Source organism: Apteryx mantelli, chromosome 5 (assembly GCF_036417845.1).
Source record: "Apteryx mantelli isolate bAptMan1 chromosome 5, bAptMan1.hap1, whole genome shotgun sequence".
Lineage (NCBI taxonomy): Eukaryota > Metazoa > Chordata > Aves > Apterygiformes > Apterygidae > Apteryx > Apteryx mantelli.
In genome coordinates this window covers 71,720,280-71,734,100 of record NC_089982.1, presented here as the reverse complement: position 1 = coordinate 71,734,100, position 13,821 = coordinate 71,720,280, and the positions used below count along the sequence as shown (strand labels likewise).

At 35.7% G+C, this 13,821-nt stretch overlaps 1 protein-coding gene across 2 annotated transcripts in view; it reads right to left on the bottom strand.

The window, feature by feature from the left end:
• Nucleotides 1-13,821, bottom strand: part of RAB28 (RAB28, member RAS oncogene family) — a 66,579-nt gene that overhangs the window by 44,677 nt on the left and 8,081 nt on the right. For both annotated transcript variants that reach the window (XM_013960090.2, XM_013960091.2), the window contains exons 3-4: nt 8,421-8,509; nt 182-311 (exon numbers count right to left, since the gene is read on the bottom strand). In XM_013960090.2, coding sequence (XP_013815544.1) covers nt 182-311; nt 8,421-8,509 — 219 coding nt within the window. The remainder of the gene's footprint in view (nt 1-181; nt 312-8,420; nt 8,510-13,821) is intronic.

Genomic DNA, 13,821 nt, shown 5'->3' with positions numbered 1-13,821 from the left:
CTGCCCAGAAACTAGAACCCTTAGGTGCACCCAAATATGTCATCTAAACATGGCCATCATAGGCTTAATACACAAAACACAGATACACAAATCAGTTTCCTTTTGCTAAAGATATATGTCCTGTGATATTTCTTTAAATACCCACAGTATTCCAATTAATATTTAAAAATGAATAGCTTACTTTTATTTCCAACCAAGGCCACAAGTGGCTGTGTTTCCGATTCTTCATTCACTTTTTTTACCACATTATACCAGTCTTCTAAATTTTCAAAGCTCTGGCAGTTCGTGATATCATAAACCAAGAGAATACCCTAAAGGAAAGATATATTTAAAATGTGACAGGTTATAAAATATTGTTAAACAGTAAAATGATTAGATTATTATTATAAACAGGGTTTTACAAACAATGGCATTTTACCTTTCGAGGAATAATTAAACAGGAGTCAGCATAAGCTTCTGTAGTAAACATACTTTACATAGAACAGAGAGAAATATTGTAGTATTTCAAATTCAGATGCTAACTGAATTACAAAGGGAGAAAAAAAACAGCAATTCACAAAAGAGCACATTTAGTTATACTACAAATATTCCAAACTGCATATGCTTTGTGAAAAATCAAAAAAAGCACTTCATACTAATAGGAAGATAAAAATCACACTGGAGAAGGACTTCTATTTTAGCTAGCTTTGTTTGCAGTCTGTAGCTTACAGTCCCCTCTTTGGAAAAAAAAGAGAAAAGTAAGAAATGTATGACTGAATTGTTTTTCATATTGCCTGATTGTTGCTTCTCTGCTCTCCTTTGGGAGGTGAAAGGCCAGCTCCCTCCTTTTTATGTTGTACTGCATTCAACTATACCATAAGAACTAAATATCTTGTAATTGAGGAATACAGTCAGAACTGGCTTCTGTTGTTCTTGTTCTCATGGAGTTCACATCTAAAAATACATATATATATATCCCTGGAACTACACACTGTCCCAAACATTAGGTTTTCATGAATAATCTAAAGAAACAGTATGATGGATACAAAATCAGCTGATTCAATAGCTCAGTGTCAAGTGAAAAGATTTTTTCAAAGGTTTGTCTGGTATACTTGATAGTTTCATGATTGCCTCAGATCATGAAACAGTGCATGCTTATTAGATTAATTTCACAGATGACGACAAACTGGTAAAGACTGCAAGAGTATTTGAGGAGAGTTTAGATTATAAGATGATCTTGCCAAATGGGAGAAACAATCTAAAAATAATAGGATGCAATTCAATAAGTACCAGGACAAGTTCAAAGGAAGCAATAATCAACTGCACAAGGATAGGAAACATCTGGCTTTGTAGCAGGTTCTATAGCAAAGGATCAAGGAGTTAGAGTAGACCACAGCTGAACACAAGTCAAACTTACTTTGTAGCAAAAAAAGGCAAATATCAGACTGGAATGAAACATCCCAGGTGATATATTGCATCCAGCTTTGGGCACTGGTTGTCTAGAAAAAGGTAGACTAGAAGAGAACAGTAACAATATCAGAGGTTTAGAAGGCATAACTGACATGTGAAAATTGAAAAAACTGGACCATTTCAACAAACACAAGACTGATGGCAGGCACGATGCTGCTGTTAAAAATGTCAAGCGAAGGTAACAGAAGTTCTAATTTTATATGCTTTTATACTCAGTTTGCAGATGACACTGAATTAGGAGGAGCAGTCAATATGCTCGATGGCAGGGCTTGCCATTCAGAGGTACCTAGACACACCGAAAGAATGGGCCGACAGGAACTTTATGACATTCAGCAAGGACAAATGCAAAGTCCTGCAGCTGGGAAGGAAAACACAGCACATACTGCAGGGGACTGACTGGCTGGGGAGAAGCTGAAAGTGACCTGAGGGTCTTGGCAGGCAGCAAGCCAAATGCAAGCCAGCAGTGTTCCCTGGCAGCAATGAAAGCCAACAGTATCCTGAGCTATACTAGCAGGAGCACAGCCACATATTGAGAGAAGTGATTATCCCCCTCTACTAAGCACTACCTAGAGCATACCTAGAATAAGGCATCCCATCTTAGCTCCCCCCCGCAATACACAAAAGACATTGATAAACTGGAACAAGTTCAGCGGAGGACCACCAAGATGGTCAGAGCACTTGTCCTGTGAGGCGAAGCTGAAGGAACTCTGCTTGTTCAGCATGGAGAAGAGATGGTTTTGGGGGACCAAATAGCAGCCCTCCCATACCCACAAGGAAGCTATTGAGGAGATGGAGCTCTTTACAGCATTGCATGGCAGAAGGATGAAATGCAATGAGCATAAGTCAGAACAAGAGACATTCAGACTGGAAATAAGGAAAAACTTCTTCACCATGAGGAGAATCAAGCAGTGTAACAGGCTGCCCAGAGAGGTTGTAGAGTCTCTGTTCTTATAGATGTTCAAGAACAGACTGGATAAAGCCCTGAGCAACCTGGTGTGATCTCACAGTTGACCCTGCTTTGAGCAAGAGATTGGACTAGAAGCCTCAGGAGGTCCCTTCCAACCTGAATCTTCCTATTATTCTGTGATCAAGGAGACAAGCAGCAATAGGATTAATTCACAGAGAGAAGATTATAGAAAGAAGAGTACATATTAGAGAAAACATGTAAACAGTAAGAATAGTGAAGCTCTGAAATATACCTTTGGTGGTGGCAGAATTCCCAAAACTGAAGGATTTTTCAAAGTTGATAAACATGAAATAGAAATTATGCAGGTATAGCTTCAGAAGAGGGGAACAGATCCTACTGAGATCTCTTCAGTTTCTATTTCCCTATGACTGCAACACAAATCCATCTCTCACTTCAATGTCATCAACTTCTTGGCAAAATGAGCTTCTTGTTCCTTAAAACAATTATGTCTACTACTTTCCGAGGAACAGTCTTCATTAGTTCCTCCAAGGAAATTAAGACTTATGACACCCACTTCCTCTTCCCTTGCTCTCTTCCTCCTTTACTTCAGTTATCGAATCTAATATTAAACACTCACTACCCTCTTCCAATTTTTCTACCCTTATTCCTTAATATCTTGTGTCTCACTTAACTTCTCCTGACCATTTTTATAACCATCCAAATGCCTGTCCGTGTATTTTTTTGTCTAATATAAGCCTTGTTCCAGGAAGGACATATGGATAATGCTATGAGATATTCAGTGAGGAAGACAACGCTGGAGCTGAAGGTTAGGTATTGTAAAGACTAAAAGAACAGACATAAGGCTGAAAGTTGTAAATGAGAAAGGGCACATGGCATGCTTCTTTCAGCAGTGGTCCAGCCCATTCACCAGCTTGCAGAAAAGCACAGCAAACCAGCTTGCAGAAGGCAGAGAAAACTTCAGTGCTGAAGATGCTTTAAAGTTTAATCAGAGTCAGATGAAAGATAAAGTTAATAGAATTCAAGACACTTAATGCTGGCCAACTCTCTCTACTATCTCTTCAAAGTGCTACCCTGCTACAGATCCTCTAGCCAAGTGCAGCCCACCTACACCTTCAGAAGAAAGAGCTTTCCTGGTGGCGCTGTCATGAAATAAATTATTGAACAAAGCCTGGAACTAGGGCTCACCCAACTTCCTTTTTGTGCCCTGCTGCTTGATCTAAAACACCGCCTTTAAAGTATATTCTTTTCTTGATCATTCTCTTTTACAGTCTTCTAAATTACTTCTTCTATTTACAAAACTGAAATACTTGAACCCTAGCTTATGTCATTTTGCATCTCAGACCTGTTTTCTTCTGATCTCTGTATTATACTATTGTTCTAAGTTACCTTTCCTGATTTTTCTCTCCCCGTACCATTTTCTGCTCATGAACTCAGAGACTGTTCCCAAACTGTTAGATCCCCCAACTACTTCTTTAATAAGGGATCAGTCAGGTGCCAATACCTACACCATGAAATTTTTGTAAAGTTGAACAAAACCAGATGTAAATACTGTCATCTCTTGAACATTACTTCAATTCATGCTCAAGATAACTGCAACAATAGCCATGATTTCATGCGAGATTGCATAATTGCAATAAGAGTATACTATGTCTGCTTCACCAATGGGTTACTCAAGTTTTATGTCAGACCAATCCATCCAAGTAGGGCAAAGCTGGCAGGTATAACATCTTAGAGATACAAAAAAGGGCAGCCTGGCATCTGGGTCAGAGAAAAACTATTGCTTAGATTTTGACACAACAGCACTCTAAGAAGCTTACTGTGATGCGGATAATTAATGAAGAACTATCCATAACTCCATAGTTAAAATTTATTTCTCCTTTTTTTATTTAAAGTAGAAACTCCATCTTTGCTTTCACCAAAAATATATCATATTTTCAACAAACTTACAGTCTATTGAGTACAGAATGAGTGGAAAGCATAAAACCTGTTATTTCTCCATTATGCATGAGGAATTAAGGCAGAAAATTAACACTGGCCTTGTAACACAGAAGTAGCACATTTCCCTGCCATGAAAAATGTTTGAAACATATGGAGGACAACATGCTGAGAACAGTATGTTAATTCTCTAGTCTCCAGCAATGTGGCAAATATTCCCTGCTTGCATAATTGCACTCTAGTAATAGAGATATTTTGCCTACATTACTGCATATGTGAGTGCTTTTTGTTTCTGAATTATAAAATATTTTCAAATATAGGCCACTGGAAACTGAGAATACTGCAGAAATGATTTGCTGGTCTCTAGAGAAGGTACGGTCTGCAGAACTCTTATTCTATTAACAAGCCAATTTATGAGGTAGCATATGCCAGCTCTTAAGTATACTTTAAACTAGATATGTGGATAGGGGCAGCAATTACAACTAAGAGATGGGCGTGGTTCTGAAATATATTTCCCATACAAACAGCAGCACTGCTACTATACAGCAGTACTGCAATTATGGAAGTGTCATAACAATATTCAACCAAGTAATATATTCACACTAGACAGTCAATATTTAAAAGGTGTCAAGTTTATACTAAGGTTTGTCACAATAAAAAAAAGCTACAAAAAACACTAATTAAGTGCACATGTAGTTTTAGCCTCCAGGTTTATCCTTAGCTGGCCCCATCCAGTAACTGACTTTAGTATGAAGGAACTAAACTGATTTTACAGTTTCTTAATATTCATAAAATATTTTAGACCTAAATTCTAAAGATTAAGGTTTTCTAGACAGAAAATATTCATTTTAGCAAAGAGTAACTTCCTTATGATACCTCGCTCATCTGCAGATAGGCTATCTTTACAGGAAAAGAAACAGTTCACAGTCTACATATACTTAACCACTGTTGTCTTTGGTGAGGCTGAAGATATAGTCACTTAATTGTATGCAATTCAGTTGCCATGACTTAATGAGTTATGGTCTATTAGCTCAGCTGTGGTCACTGACTGTACAATTACTCTTAGCCTCCCACAATTCTGAAATAAATGTGTCAAGTGAATTGCAATTTCTCCAACTGCAACCACACAAGCAAATTAAGTGGGTACTCATCCTCAAGTCCCACACTTGTTTCTTAAAACATAACATAGGAAGCCTCAGTCAAAAAAATGTCACCTTAGCAGTAACTTAACCAAAAGTTATATCCTCAAGATATCCTCATTCAGGTCTGATTCAAAGAGTAGGGAACCTCCGGTGGCAAGTTTTGCAACATATAGACAGATTCACTCCTTAATTCCACCTGGTATCCTGATCACATTTCAACAGAGATCAAATAGACTGTAGACTTGCTATCAAGATAACATTTTCAGTTGTAGATTCTCAAAACTTCCAAGTCCAGCTGGTCTATTGTTTTATAAGTAGGTCTACCATACATGTAGATTTCTGAGCACAAAACCAAGAATTTGGCCATTAGTGATTTCTGAATCTCCAGATGATCAGCGAGATGAAGAACAGCAACTCCAGTCTGGCTATGGACACCTGCAAATACTGGATAAAAGCATCATGCATACTGTAGGCATATTGCATGATATTCTACAGATGTACTTTAAGATTTAGATTTAGACAATACACGCAGATCAACTCAAAACTTCTGCAGTAGATCCAGATCATCTGCTCTACATGTATATAGCCTGTGTACATTACAAATAAGATTCTTAAAATACCAGTTGTACCCCAGGTACCACACACCATAGGTACACATACTACTTTCCTAGAAACTGTACAAAAACATGACAACTCCACTTAAGGACCGCAGTGATATGAGTAGACTTCTTTATCTAATCTCTTACTTTTATTATCATAATTCAAGCTGGAAGGGACTCCCCCATCCAGATCATCCATCTCTATCACAAGGTTATTCTGTCCCAGCTTCAGGACTTTGCATTTGCCTTCACTGAACTTCCTGAGGCTTCTGTCAGCCCATTCCCTTAGTCTGTCACAGTCTCTTTCAGTGGCAGCACTACACTCCAGCATACTTACCATTCCCACCCAGTTAGGTGTAATCTGCAAACTTGCAATATGTTTTGTTCCATTGTTCAAATCAAAGACATGAAATAGGACTGACCACTAAGGAATACCACTCATAACCAGGCACTCATTACCAGGTAAGTAAGCCATTGAGCTATGGACCACTTCCCCTTAAGTCCAACTGTCAATCTAGTTTTTCAACCACTCATCCAGTATACATCTCCCCAGTTTGTCTGCAAGAATACTATGGGAGATGATGACAAAAGACTTGTTAAAGTCAAGGTAAACACAGAGCCAGTCACCTCCTCACATAACACAATCTGGTTGGTTAGGCACAATTTACTCTTGATAAAAGCCAGCCTTGCCGGCTCTTCTCAACCATGCTTTTGCCATTTTGCTGCCCATTCACAGATTTTTTTTTCCTATGTATTTAAAAAGATTTTTCCTTCTAAATACTCCTACTTGCACTATTTTACCTTTCCTCCTTTTCTTCCACAAAGCTACAGATGCTCAACATGAAATAAGCTTCAGCCTGGAAACAAACCGAATACAGTGCCTTTCAGAATTATTCACAGTGTTTTTCATAAATAGATGAAGATAAGGATAGTTTTATCTGTCTTTAAGAGATGCTGTTACAAAACTAACACAAAAGTGTATTCAAAGTTGAGGATAAAAAGCCTATTACAGACATTGGTATTATATGACAACAAGGGGAGGGAGAAGAGCCACTAGTTCATTAAAAAAAAAAGGGGGGGGGGGTAATAATAGAGGGTGGGAGGAGGTTAAAGAGGAGACTGGATGTAGGTTCTTTTGTCGATTTGCTCAAAATGACTAAAAAATCAGATTACTGTAACTTTAGGCTTACTGATATGAACCTACCTTGGAGCACTGGTATGAACTTTTTGACCTACTATTGTTGATAAGAAACTCCTAAATTTATCACCAAATGCAATGCAGAAAAACTTAATAGCTTTTTACTTCTTTCATAGAGTTTACTTTGTGCATATGGCAACAATTTGTGATTAATCAAATTTCCTCTGTCATGGAAGCCAGTTTCTCCTGTTGTTTGGTAGATCTTTCACAGGGCAGCAAAATACTTTTTAATAAAAACGGTTGAAAACATTTAGGTATATTTTGAAAGTGCCAAATGTGAAATTGACAAGTTTGTCTTTATGCTGTCAATTAATAAATCCTAATCCCTAACTAGCCATTCCTGCTCTATACTTATAAGTTTCTATCCAATACAAGTTTTAGGATCCCGTATTTCTCCTGCTTAAAGTAATGGAAAACATACCCACACACAGATATACACTTGTTTTCTTTTCAGATATATCTATGAAGTGTATTATGCCTACTGTTCTCATTATAAACTCCAAATTAAAGAACAGAGTACATCTTATGATCATTCATGTTAAAAAGTTTGGCATACAGTACATCATCCCAAACCATCTCATAGCTCAATATACTGTTATAATATTTATCTCATACTTAATCCTACCATTCACTTTAAGTCACTTAGTTAACCTCTAGATAAAATTGTCATTGGATAGGAGTTCTGCAAAAATATTTAGCTACCTGGTTGCCTCCTTTTGTTTGCCCTCTTATAACACCAACTGCACATATGAGTTTAATGGTGTAGGATTGCTCTTAATTTCCTCCTTCTACTTCTTCCCCCCGGGAGGCATCTGCTCTCAAAGCAGCCACTATATCTACCACACGGATATCCAAATAGCTTTTACTATTTACTATGATTGCTTTTCTCAACTCAAGACACAAAGCACGGAAACATACATCTGTTTCAAGAGTTGTTAGGATCTACAAACGAGCACCTTTACTTTGCTTTTTAAAATCAGCTCAAAAAAATTAACTACACCCCATATTAAGAGTTGTATATTACTATCAATTAAGTTTAGGTTAAGCAGATATTCAACACTGAGATCTACAAAAAAAAATAGCCTTCAAGATAAGTATAATTTTGAGAGCAAAGTTCCAATGAATTCTATCTCGTTACTTAGATAAAATTATCATCATTTATACTGTACCTGAGCTCCATAGATATATTTATCCAGCATCTTGCCTCCTATTGTTTGACCTCCTATGTCCCACACTTGAAGAGTAACATTCAAATTTCCTGGAGGGAGGGAGGGGAGGGGGGAAAAAAGATACGGATGTTTTCTTTGACATTATTAACCTGGAAATTTAGATACAAATAAAATTAAAGATATATTATCACAGCTGGTAATACAGCTTTAGCATATCAACAGAAATAGCTTTTTACAAGTATACAACAAATAGTAACTATATCTAAACACAAAGACTACTAAAGCATTTGGAAAAAAAGTCACCTGCATCCAGCTATGATCACTAAGATGCAATAAAACTGTAGATAAAGAACCCAGTATAGTTATTTCAGAGAAGATGATTAGAATTGCATAAAGCATAACATTGCTAACTAGAAATTATACAGCATATTTTACAGAAGGAAAGTTGTATAGCACAATGTTAACTATTGTCTTTAGTTTCTATTAATATCAACCTAATATTTCACATTAATATCAACCACATATTTCATTCTCTGTGTCTTTTTTTTTATTCTCCTTACAAATGTAGAAGCAGGAAAAAAGCACAGAGTAAAATTTTGGCAGTGATGCTCTTAGCATTACTATAAAGTTACAGAATTATAAAGTTGACAGATTAGAATGAAATGCTCACACCAGTTTACTTTCTGTAGCAGCTATGGCTTTCAGGCAAACTATGACTCTTATTTCTTCCTCCCACCAACCTGTGCAAAGCAGGCAACCAAGTTTGACTTGATTTACATAATTTCATCCTCCAAAAATTTATTTCTAAATCAAGAATAGATCTTCTTTTCAATGTAAATCTCTAAACAGTCTTCAAAACAGATATTAAAGCTATATTTAAACTATTATTAACAGATAGTATTTCAAAAACATAATAAAAAAAAAAAATCAGTGTAACTCCTGTAGGATATTTAATAACCTACAAGTCATACATATTCTGCAAGCTAGCAACACAGAGACCCACAGACCAAACACATGCACACAGCCACCTATGTCACCACATCCCTACAAACATATCAGAAAGTATCATTTGACTCATTTTGCATGGGCAAAACTGTTTTCAAAACTATACTGATTACCTGGAAGCACCAGAGTCTAACACAGTAGAGCCTGATGAAAATTTTCCTAACCCGTATACAACTCACAGGTTAATAACAGTTCTCTGTACTTACCAAAAAAAAAAAAAAAAAGTATTTTATTCCTAGATAAATACACTATATATACACATCAGTCAAAAAACTCCATATCACAACATTCAAGAGACGAGTGAAACAGAACAAAATATTAACTATGGGTTGCTAAGAAAGATTTGCTCTTAAATCAATCTATTTTATGTTATGAACAACCTTACTTTACACAATGTGATCTGTTCAGCCATCAATTTATAACCAACTGCCTTGTGCATTGCAGTTATGCAAGTGAGTGTGCTCCATGGAAATATATGCTGGCAGTCAATGAATATAAATAATAAATCACAACTATACAGCTGAATATGTGCTACTTGTGGTATTAAATATAACCACATTGCATTTTTATGATGCATCTTGTTTTATTCACGTTAGAAGTGCTTATTCCTAAATTGGTATTTTGGTCTCAAATACATGGGGATGAAACGAGATAATCTATTCAGAATACTTTTTAAGCTAAATTAAGTTTTATCAAATATTAAAGAATTCTAAACAGAGTTTAGTAAACACATCATAAACACTCCAGTAAATTTAACCTCTCACAGAACAAGAAGTTTATTTGTTTTGACAATGAATCCACTATTTATTAATTGATTCTTTTAAAGCTTAGAACATAAGTGACTGCAAACAACGCAGGTAAGTCTTCCACTAAGAAGACTATAAACCATCTAGTATGAATAAGCTCATGAATGCACTCTGCATTCTGAAATGCCCATGCTTCTTCAGTGGGTAAACAAACTAAATATACTCAAAAGCCCACCATGCTGCAGTATCCTACATCTAACTTGTTTGTATGCATTCTACAGGAAGTTTTCATACCAGCTAGGCAGAAACAAGCTTTATAAACATTATAGCTTTCAAATCCAACATTTTTCAGATGCCTAATTTTGTGTTAAAATTTTTTAATAAGTCTCTCACTTCTTCCCCACTCCCTCCCCCAGGGTAGTGATCATGCACAACATACTGGGCTTAGTATCTGGATAAACATATAAAATTACCTGAGAAACTTTATTACAGGAGGTTAAACAATCTAACAGTGGCTCCTCATGTTAAAATTTGTGATTATTAATTACTTACTTTCTTCTACTAACGCGAGAAGAAAAAGGCAGAAAAAAAGCTGGTAGGTTCATTTAAGCTTAAATGACTTAATTAAGATGTCAGTAGCTAGTGAAAATCATGCTGATCATTCGGGGGGGGGGGACTTTTTTGCCATTTTCTTTGGGGGGGGGCGGAGGGGGGAATGATGCTAGGATTACTCTGACAGAAGGAAAAAACCCAGACAATTTGTCTAATAAATATTTAATTAACAACTATGATAGTAAACCATGAAGCTGTATTTTCTGCAAAAAGTCTCAAATCCTCTATTTGGTGACAGATTTAGAAGAAAAATGAACTGGAGAACATTATTAAAACAAGAAGTACCTATGCTTGAAATAACACAGTTCTTAGAAACAAAGTTAGCATACCAATAAACAATAATTGAAGAATCCCAGAAAAACAGTGTTCAATACACTGATAAGGAATGAGAAAATGTAAGCACTTCTTTACTCTGTAGGCAACACATACAAGCGAGAAGTTAAAATAAGCGCGGAAACACTGTGCAGGTATCTGGATTGTTTCTGGCCTGAGCTGAAGCCACTGGGCCAATTCAACAGTGACCCTGTAAAAGTATGCTTGGTACATTGGTTAACCTTACTCAAACTGACTGCTGCACAGTCAGTCAAGATAGAACTAAAAACACATGACTGCCTGCTTCTTGTACTGCAGACTTAAAAAAAAAAAATCCTTTTCACAGAAGAACCCTGTTTACTCAACTGCACCCACAACCTTCCTAAAAGTATTTTGACTATGGCTCTTAAGAACCACTGTCAGCCCAACCTCTGAATAACAGATACACTATTTTAAACAGTGAAGACTGCACAGTGGTTGCATCCAGACTATACAACATACAGTATCACAAAATATACTGAAACTGATTTGTTCAAAGTATTTTTTTCAAATACAAACTGCATGAAGATAATTTGTAAGCAGCTGAACACTAAAAGTCATATTGTTCACAATTAAATTAGTCAAAGGACTTACTGTTTGTATTAAACCGTATTGTTTCACCATGTAAAATATTGGTTTTTTTCCCACGGTAAAACTGTATCAGTTACTAAAATATCTGAAGACAAATAGAGCTTTAATGAAAAAAATAAAATAAAACCAGTACTTTATTTTACAAGTTCAAACATACTTCTAATGTATGTCCTAATGTAAACTTCGATGCAATTCTAAAAATTTTAACTTCTGAAATGTTTGCTTACATTTAAAAGAAAAAAACAATTTGAAATACTGTAATAAAGTTATCTGCCAATTCTCCTACTAAACAATAGAAATCAAGGCTATTTTTTCTACTGATACACACATCATGATTTCTGTTCATGGATTAACCTTTCCAGTAAACATAGCAACTTTGCAAACCCAGTACTAATCAAGAAATCAGAAAAATCCATTTACTTAAGTAGTGCTTTCCATTCCAGTACTTCGGAGCTTTACCTCTCACCACCCTTCTTGTTCTCTTCCTTCCCTCTCACTACCCACCACCACCAGTCCAACTTTCCCAAAAAACACAAGTCTATTCACCCAAATGTATATACAGGCATACGCAAAGACATAATGAGAATCCATAGGAAAAAAAAAAAAAGCTTCTTCCTGGATATGAACACACTGCATGAATGTTATTATTTTGTTAATGATAAATGAGGAAAATAGATGCACAGACTTTTTTGTTGTTTTAGGGCTATTTTCATCTATATTCTGATTTTGCCACAAAACAAACTAGAACAGAATAAAATATGAATGGGTCAGAAGTTGATCAAAGTTTTCCAAATTTTCTACGCAACAAGAATATTTAGAATCCCAATAATGTATTAACAGCTTCTGTATGTTTAACAGCTGGAAAAAAACCTTGCAAAAATACAAGTGCTCAGCATGCACACTGCATGATTTGTGTACACATTTCACTTTCAAATACTGCTGTAAGTGTTCTACATACTGATATTTTTAAGAGGAAGAAGCAGAACAATAAAAAATTATTATGGTTTTATGGAGAAATAAGCACTGAAATTTGGTATTTTCTCTCTCACCAGATACAAAAGATACAGTGGAATGTCCAAGTCAAAAAACAGAATAATCTTTTCAGAGTCTTCCTGCATTTGGTTTCACTTAATAAAAAATGTAAACATAATCAAGAAATTAATAATATCAACTTAATAAAGTAAGTTCAAAAACTTAGCATATTTTCTTAAGACTTCAGGTTATAGCTAAAACATTTAATTTCTGGTTTTGCATCCCCCCCTCCCCCAAAAGATAGAACTTGCATCTACTTTTATCAAATCTCACTACAACTTTAATAATTAAACATGTTTTCCAGCTCTGGTTTCTGAAACCAGAATAAACTGCTTTAATGAAATACTTTCATGCTTACAAATTGAGCAACCATGAAATACTTTCATGCTTACAAATTGAGCAACCACGGATCAGTGAAAAAAATCTCACTTTAAACTCCCAATTGCTCAGAAACAAACTTCTAGCAGCAGCTATTCTTTTTTAATTATTTCTTTGCATTTTCCATGCAGTGTGCCGCAACTGGCATCTAAATAGTTTCTTTGCCGTCGTGAAATGAAACATCTTGAATGCTCAAACTGTATTTTTATGAGTGCCGAGGGACCCTAAATTTTAGTGGTCTATTAAATGCCAGCAATTTCATGCTGCCTTGCATAAAACAGCATTCACATATTAGTGCACTGCGATTCCATAGCTACATTATCCTTCTCCACACAACCTAAATGCCAGTTGTGTATTTTATTTAAAAATTTTGTTTCTTTCAAAAAGCACCTATTTTTTCAATGAATATATTTAAAGTTCTATTTCTTTGTTATATGTTACATTACCCATGCGGACACACAGTATGCTTAAAAATTACGAATATAGCTAACACCGCTCTTACTTGAATTCAGTGTTTTACTAAAGTACTTAAAGATAAAAGTTGCAAATGTATAACCCTTTGTCACCTGGTAAGAACATACTAAGAAAATTTTCTCTTAATAACCTAATTTACTTTGTCATAAAAAGCACTGTAGTAAGCTTATTTAGTGTACTTTACTTTGAAGACTAAGTTTTTGCAAGTCTTA